This window comes from Pteropus vampyrus, unplaced genomic scaffold (assembly GCF_000151845.1).
Source record: "Pteropus vampyrus isolate Shadow unplaced genomic scaffold, Pvam_2.0 Scaffold18, whole genome shotgun sequence".
In the NCBI taxonomy this organism is placed as follows: Eukaryota; Metazoa; Chordata; class Mammalia; order Chiroptera; family Pteropodidae; genus Pteropus; species Pteropus vampyrus.
The window spans coordinates 7,100,579-7,108,904 of NW_011888799.1; the positions used below are offsets into that span (position 1 = coordinate 7,100,579).

The window sequence follows — 8,326 nt, forward strand, 5'->3', positions numbered from 1 at the left end:
TGCTAGGCTGGGTTCTGGGATGTGTATGTGGGTCTATGCCTTACTTGAAGCCAACAGGCATCTGGCTTTGGGGCAAGTCCAGCTGAGGGCAGCAGTGACCCTTGGTGGCTACCCCCCACCCCACCCCAGGGAATGCATAGGGCTGGCAGCAACCATCTGGGCTGTCCTTCTCAATCATGGTCAGGTAAGCCTGTGGCCACCTGCCTCAGTCCAGTCTCTCACCGTAACCCCCGCTTGGTAGCAGGCAGTAGTTGTACTTGGGGCTGTCATCAGTTGGGGGCACCCCTCGGTGCTGCAGCTCCCCCAGCGCATGGATGCCAAGCTGTAGTCCCTGCTCCTGAACTGGCTCAGCCTGCCGGGCCCGGTGCTGCAGGATGGGCATATGTGTGTGTATGGAAGGGGTGCAAGGAGAGTGAAATGGGACTTGAGCCTCTGCAGAGCCCTGTTCCTGCCACACAGCTGTATGAACCCTGCAGCAACCTCTGGAATAAGCTCTCAGGGCTTGGTTGGCTGCTAGAGACCCTGGGCTGGCTGGTGAACCACTCATCGCGCAGGGTCTCAGCATCAGGCCTCCCGCATCCACTTCTGCCCCTGGAGGCCCTTCTAAGATGCTGTGCTGGCCTCTCCCCTTCCACTCCTCTGTTTAGCACACTGTGCCAGCATTCCTCTCTATGGGCTCTGGGTGGGACCTGAGGTGAAGGGACAGAACCTAACTACTTCAGCCTTCTGTTTCCCTCAATAGCTGCAGCTCCTCTCCCAGGAACTCAGGGCTGGGGAAGGGGCTGATTATCCCAACAGAACCCTGGTAGGGGTGCCCCAACCTGTACCTGGGCCTCTTCCTGGGCCAGCCGTGCCAGCCCAGCAGAATCCAGCCGCATCCCTTTCTCCTCCAGCATCAGCTCTATCAGGTCCAGGGGAAGCCCCAGGTCCCCAGACATTGACAAGGACCAGGCTACTTCAGCTTTGTGGAAGGAAGACAAGGGATGTTGACTGAGGAGGGGCAGGATAGAGGGAGGAGAAGTAAGGGAGAAGTAAGGGTCACAGCTTTTCTAACTATACAGAAGCTACAAGGTGGCAAGCATATGTGCCCCCTCTCCATACCAGTAGGCCCAAGACAGGGGTTACCTTCAGGCTTCGTGCTCCAAGAACAGAGCCGGGGTAACCCAGGGTACTACCGTGGCACCTGTCATTTCAGAGGAGGAGGGAAGCTCATTCTAGTCTTGAAGCCAGCCTTGGAAAGCAGACAAAGGTGGGGGGATGGGGGGGAAACGGGGGGAGGCGGGGTGGCATTCTCACCAAAGAGTGGTCTGGGTGTTAGGAAGAGTACAGGGAGAGGGACTTGAGTTGGAGGGGGTGGATGTGAAGCACAGGGCTGGTTAAGAGCTCCCTCCTTGGACTGCATTGGTTCATCCAGGTGAGGTCCTCATACCTTGGTGAGGCACCTTACTCACCAGGGAACAGATCAGAAGGTCCCAGGCGCCTCAAGGTGCGATCGATGATCCGCCGACCCCGTTGCAGGGAGGCCAGAAAGGCTGCTTCATCCTCTGACACCAGGTTGGCTATCTGAACCGGGGGCAGGACAGGACTGGAGGGAGAGCCTCTCTCCACCACTTTCTTGTCAGCCATTCCCTCCCCCATCTGAATCTAGTACCTGGGCTGAGTTCTTCTGCAGTTCCGGATAAGTGTCTCCCTAGAGAGGTAAAGAGGGCTGAAGAGGTGTGAAAGGCAACCAGCTGACTCTCCACCTCCCCACCCTGGGCCTCCTTGAGGACATCTGCCCTGGAGGCTCAGATGGGCTGATGGACAGGGGGAGGGACAAAATGCAGACTGTGGGGTAGGGTCATAGGCAGGGGTTCCCAAGGTCAAAGGCTCAGCAGCCTAGGCAAGTAGGCCTCTTGAAAGCTCCCTGCTTTTTATAAATAATTCCAGCTTTCTTAGTCTACTGACAGGACATTAGGATTGACATTTAGGATGGGAAGCCTAGGCGGAGGGCACTGCCTGGTCTCATCGGCCGGCTCCCTGAGTGCCCAGGGAGGCCCAGAGGAGTGAGCTCTGCCCTTACCAGTGTCTCCACCACTACAGGTACCAGGCTGCCTAGGAAGCCAAGTGGTGCCCGCAACACCTCTGTAGAGAACCGCATGGCTCGACGGAGGATTCGACGAAGAACCAGCCTAGAGGGGTTCAGAGCCCAGATATGAACCCTCAGCAGCCCCTGGTCAGCAGTACACAGAGTGGGGAGAACAAGGTCCAAAGTGTGTGCTCCCACCCCAAAGCCCTCTCCCTTCTCCCGCTCCTCCTGCCATCTCAACCCAACCCAACTCTCCATCTGTGCCCTCCTCTCCCCTGCAAGCCCCAGCTGCCTCGGGCCCTGTCTGTAGTCCTTCCAGACTCACGGGGCACCTGATGTTCCAGGGGAGACGCCATCAGCAATGCAGACACTGAGTGTGCGAATGTGATCGGCCACCACTCGGTATGCCATGTCTATGCGGCCCTCGTCTGCCGCCCCTACCCGACCCAAGTAAGGGGGTGCCCCACAACCCTGGAAAGCAAGAGAGAAGGAGACATGGTTCTAGCTGACTGACCTGGCCAAGGTGGGATGCCCTTAATCATCCCTAGAACATCTTCCCTCATCTGTAAAGCCGATCACATCTGGAATGGCCAGGCTGGAAAAGCTTCAAAGATGAATGGGAGCCAGAATCTGCCCTCGCAGGGCCCACAATCACACTAACAATGATGATAACTGTGATCATTTACTGAATTTCTACTATTAGAACTGGGAGGGTGCTTGGATGACATGACATCTAATCCCCAAAACATCCTGTTCTGGGAGGTATTACTATTCTCACTTTAAGAGGAAACCAAAGCTCAGGGGAGCTAAGTGCCACAAGGCCACACAACTCATAAGGAGCAGATTTGAGATTTGTACCAGACCTATCTGACTCCAGGTGCTCTCCGTTACACATCCACCACTACAGGCTTTATGGGGGGCAGGATGGGAGGGTGTAAGCTGTGTGTACATGTTCATACTCCAGAGCAGAGTGCTTGATTCATCTAGCCCCAGACCTGTATCTTCCCTAAGCTGCCCCTCTCAATAAACAATCCTGCCATTCACTGCATTGCTCAGGTCCAACACGTAGCCAGCCTTGACTTTCTTTCCCCTCCCCATCCAATCCATCAGTGGGGCCTTTGCTTCTACCCCCATGAGAGCTCTCAAATCAATCTACTCTTCTCCACTTCCACTACTACCAGCCTAAGTCATGCCCTATTGTCTCTTCCCAATTGGTTTCTCAGAGTCTACTCATCTCCCTCTAGCCCACCCTTCACATAGCAACAGGAATGGCCTTTCAGAAGTGTCAATCAGATCATGCCCCTCCCCTCCTAGGGCCCTGCTCACTAGTTAGAATGAAAGCCTCACTTGGGACTTCAAGATCTCACAAGATTGGACTCCAGCCTTCCTCTCTGTGGTAGACTGTTTGCCAAAATGGCCACAATCCTTCCCTTTTTTGTGTGCATGCCACTTTGCCATGTGACTTTATAGTTGCTTTCCATCAAGGGACAGAATCTATTTCGCCACCCTTTGAATCCAGGCAGCCTGTGACTTGCTTTGGCCAACAGAATGTAGAAGAAATGACTGTTCTGAGCCTAGGCCTCAAGAGGCCTCGTGTGCTTCTGCTCTCCTTCTTGGAACCTTGTCGAGCTGTGATGTGAACAAACCAAAGCTAGCCTGCTGGATGATGACAGACACACGGCCTGGTCACCTCCATTGCCCCAAAATGACAGCCAGCCAACTCTCAGAAGAACAGCTGCCAAGCAGCTGACCATAGACGTATGAGTGAGTTCATACTGGATGAAAAGAATAACCCAGCTTATACTACATTGCTAGCCCACAGACTCATATGCTAAATGATTGTTGTTTTAAGCTACAAAGTATTAGATGGCTTCTTACACACCAAAAGCTAACTGACACATTCTCTAACTACATCCCACATGATTTCACTTTAGCTGGCTGGCCATCTTTTTGTTCCTTTCTTGCTTTTAGGGCCTTGGTATCTGCTGTCCCCTCTGCCTGGAATGAGCTTCATTCAGGTGGCTAACTCTTCCTCTCTCAGGTTTCGGCTCATAGATCATCTCATTGGTGAGCCTTCCCCAAACACTGTGTCTAAGATTCCTCTGTACCCCTGCCCCGCTGCCCTAATTACTATCACCCATGTTTACTGCCTGATCACAATATGTAAGCTACCATCATGTTCTTTAATACATTTACTTATTATCTCTTAGGCTAGAATGTAGTCTCCATGATCTCTTTTATGTTTACTACTGTATCTCCTGTACCAAGCACAAAGAACTTAATATAAAGCAGGTGCCCAACACGTATATTTTGAATAAATGAGGTAAGGAAGGAGTTAGGAGCAATATTAGGTAACAAATCTGAATCCTAGCCTCATGTCTGACACCCCGATATCCTTGGCTGGTCACTGTCCCCACACAAGAGAATACTCTGAGTTCTCAAGAAAGATGGAAAGCAATAGCAGTGGCACCAGTGATGAGCAGGCCAGAGAGGCTTCTGGAAGGGAAGAGGTAGGCTCACCTGTTGTATGGCATTGAGCAGCGGGGAAAAAAGGTCAGTGTCGTAGGTGGAATGTCTGCCTTGCAGCACAGCTACCAGCCTCTCCAGGCCCATTCCAGTGTCCACATGCCGCTGGGGCAGGGGCTGCAGGCTTCCATCTGCCTCTCTGGCCAGGGAAGGTATGTGAGGTGAGGCCCCGCATAGGATTACAAGTGTGAGGCAGATGCTCAAGTTGGGTAGAGGAATGAGGTGGGGTCCAAGGGGCCTGACAGTGGGAGGAACCAGAGGGTAGTATAATCCCCCACCCCTCTCCCAGATGCAAACAATGATGGCCTTGGGTCCTGTCCTTTCTCATAAAAGATGATCTCCACTCTCAGCCCCACTTGGGCCCTTACCTAGACCCAAACATGCCCTTTCTGAGATAGAATTCTTTGCCTTACAAACAGACATGTCAAGGCTAGAAGAAAATCTTAGAGATCATCAAGTTCAACTCTATCATTTGGTAAGACAGCAGAGACCAGAGAGCAGCAGTGACTAGTTTAAACTGTCATAGGCAAAGACTAGGATTAAATCAGTCATTATCTGAAAAGTGTTTAGAAATGTATCTGGCACATAATAAATGCCATTTAAGTGTTTGTTTTTATAAGAAATGGATCGAAGTCTCCTGACTGCCATCTTTTTCACTTCCACCCCATTACCTGTTGTGCTGCATGAAGACCAGATTCCAAAGCTCCACCAGCTGGGGGGCCCCCACCCCATCAGCCAGGTCATAGTGGATCTCAGTACAGGGCCCACAAGGACCAGTATCCCCCATCTCCCAGAAGTTCTCTTGTGGTCCAAAGGAAAGCACATGGCTAGCGGGTACCCTGGAAAGAAAGCCAGGCAGGTGGTGGAGAGACAGACAAACCCAGAAGCCAGGACCCTTTCTGCCATGGGAACCACTCCATCAAGTTCAGCAAGAGAAGGAACAGGGCTGCCCCTACAGTCTCCTGGGATATGCTGATACTCTGAGGACTGGCGCTAGTAGTCTCTATTTTCCAGGCTTCCTGTTCTCCACAGGTGGACATTATGGAGGGCGGATTTACCCTAAGCTGAGCCAGATGTCCCTGCTCTCTAGGTCTGGGTTCAGCCTCGTGTTAGGGTCACCACCAAAGTAGGAGATCCATAGCCTGTCCTTAGGGATCCCATAGACCTGAGTCAGCAGTTCCCAGGCCATGCTGCAAGCCTCCTCCTGTAACAGAAACGCACACGAGAAGAAGAAAATGGGTAAGAAGAAAGCTCAATGAAGTGTCGATGAAGCCACATGAGTTTGGTTCTCGGATTAAGACAAAACCATTTCCACTGCTCACCTTGTTTTTAGAACAAGTCAAGATCATTTCTGTTGAGATTTTTCCTGCCTAGAAAGCTTCCTCCCTCTTCTAAATCCTCCCTTCCTTCAAGTTCCACCTTCCGCATGAAATCCTCTAATCACCCTAGCCTGAGATGATTTTTAACTCCTGCATTTTAGTATTACTGTCTATTTAGTCATATAATATTGACCAGCCATTAGGCAGGAGGCACAGTACTAGCCCTTAAGGAGCTTACAATCCAATTAAGGAAATGAGACACGTTCACATTATACATGTTCATCTTGCACTTTTACTCTGTGTTTGGTACGAGGCCCTGCCAAGCAGACTCTAGGAGTGGAGACCTTGACTCCCTTCTTGGCTGACCGATGACCTTTTCCTAACTCCAGGGCTTCCTGGGGACTCACCTTAAAGTATTCACCCCCAAAGGCCCAATTGCCAAGCATCTCAAAGAAGGTATGATGGGAAAGGTCTCGGCCCACATCCTCTAGGTCGTTGTGGCGTCCTCCAGCCCTCACACATTTCTGGCTGTTGGCCACACGTCGGAAGCCTGCCATTTCACTTCGTGGGTCCACAGTGCCCAGGAATATTGGCTTGAACTGGAAACATATGAAGAAGGGGGCGGGGGATACCCTAGTTCCCCAGTAGAAGGGAAAGGTGGGGAATGAGGACAGAGATGGCTGTTCTGACCAAAGGCTGACTGTACCCCCTGAGAATGCAGTGTGGTCTTGGCCAGGTTGGCAACTTCGGAACTTAGGAGCACCCATCTCTGGTGTGTCTGGGGCAAGCAAGGGGTAAATAAGTCATGAGACAGAGACCCTCTGCTGGTAATAGTAAAACAGGCAAGGTAAAAGGAATGTGTTTGTGGCTGGAAACAAGGCACTGAATAGCCGCATGCTCCACCTCAGCTTTTTCAACCATACCCAATAACTTCAGGGTATAAAACTGAGACCACAGGGTACTGAGCACGCCTAACAATGTCAGCATTAATATGGATCTTGAGCAGTCTCTAACCAATTGCCCCTCCACATCCCACCCATTTTACAAATGGAGACAATGAAGTCAAGGAAGGTGACTGGTGCTCAAAGGCTTAGAGACCGTAGTCCAGCATACAGCACTTGCTCAACAACACATTCATTTACTGCCAACCACCGACTGCCGTTTTTCCCCAAAGGCTATGAGCTCCGCCCCTTGCTTCTGTTGCCCAATCCCGTGGCGCCTTTCTCTCTGGAAAAATCATGCACTCCGCTCCCACCTGATTCATGCCGGCGTTGACGAAAAGTAAAGTGGGGTCGCCGCGGGGCCGCACGGAAGCAGACGGCACCAGTCGGTGGCGATGGCGATCCCGAAAGAAGCTCAGGAAGGCGTCACGCACGGCCGCCGCCTGGGCTGGATAGGGCTCGGATGAGAACCGCAGAGGGTTGGGCCCCCTCCATGAGGGCGACCTTCCAATGGCTTGCCGCAGTCTCCCGGCTGCTACTACCACCGACGCCGGCATCTTAACTTGGGGCAGAGACCTCACGGGGTCAAAGGCCACCGCGGGAATAGAGGTGACGCGAAGGAAGCCGGGCGTTTCCTACAGCGGTTCCTGGTGGCTGGAGGACTCAAAGCAGCCTCTACCGCCCGGGTGGAAGTGATCATGAAGGGGACGCCTGCAGGCGTGGCGTAGCACAGCGGCCTGGCACATTGAAGGCCGTTAATTCATTCGGCATTAAACAAGTATTCATTGAGAGACTACTCTGTGCCAGCCATTGTTTTAGGCACTTACGGTGCGTTAGTAACAAAATTAACAAGATTCCCTGCCTCCAGAAATCTATATTATAACAGTAATTATTATGTTCATTAATTTTGCAAGATTACAATGGAGTTATAGTGAACAGATGTGTGTGTGTGTGTGCGCGCGCGCGCGCGCGCGTGTGTTTTCTGGCTGAGGGAAGAAGGCAAAGAGTGCCAATGGAAGTAATAGCAGCATTCTTTTAAGAAGTATTCAACAAATTTATTGAATACTTGCTATGTTCTGGGCACTATTCTAGGCACTTGCCAGTTCCCTGTGCCGGTGGCATTGAAAATGGCCATTTCGTTCTGAAGGGACTGAAGCAGACCTTTCAGAGCAGAAGTCTAGGAGAGACGCAGAAGCTGGACAGCATCTGCTCCATTATTAATTGCTTAATAACATTTGGTCTTTTAATTTATTTGCCTGGGGATTAGAGAGAATCCAGGTTGTCAGAGCAGGATGAAACTGTTGGCCAATAGCTGTAAAGATTTCTCTCCCAGCCTCTGAACGCCCTAGGGTTTTGTGTGTTTTGCTTTAGAGTAAGAGAGATACCTGTTCCACCTCCCCCTCTGCCTTTCTCTCCGTGGTGACAGCTGTGACCATAAGGCCAACAGAGGCCCTTGAGTGTGTAGTCAGTGT

General features: G+C 51.7%; 1 protein-coding gene across 3 annotated transcripts in view; it reads right to left on the reverse strand.

Moving 5' to 3' along the window:
* The window catches only part of AARS2 (alanyl-tRNA synthetase 2, mitochondrial), a 13,926-nt gene extending 6,201 nt beyond the window's left edge, over positions 1–7,725 (reverse strand). Inside the window, exons 1-11 of one of the 3 annotated variants that reach the window (XM_011354752.2) lie at positions 7,169–7,725; positions 6,321–6,512; positions 5,653–5,798; positions 5,266–5,433; positions 4,589–4,733; positions 2,394–2,539; positions 2,063–2,171; positions 1,652–1,690; positions 1,452–1,563; positions 828–961; positions 353–367 (exon numbers count right to left, since the gene is read on the reverse strand). In XM_011354752.2, the coding sequence (XP_011353054.1) occupies positions 353–367; positions 828–961; positions 1,452–1,563; positions 1,652–1,690; positions 2,063–2,171; positions 2,394–2,539; positions 4,589–4,733; positions 5,266–5,433; positions 5,653–5,798; positions 6,321–6,512; positions 7,169–7,411 (1,449 nt within the window). In that variant the 5' untranslated portion in view covers positions 7,412–7,725. Of the gene's footprint in view, positions 1–222; positions 368–827; positions 962–1,451; positions 1,564–1,651; positions 1,691–2,062; positions 2,172–2,393; positions 2,540–4,588; positions 4,734–5,265; positions 5,434–5,652; positions 5,799–6,320; positions 6,513–7,168 lie in introns of all 3 variants that reach the window. The other 2 variants (XM_011354753.2, XM_011354751.2) reach the window with 2 other exon arrangements.
* Positions 7,726–8,326: the final 601 nt, after the last annotated feature.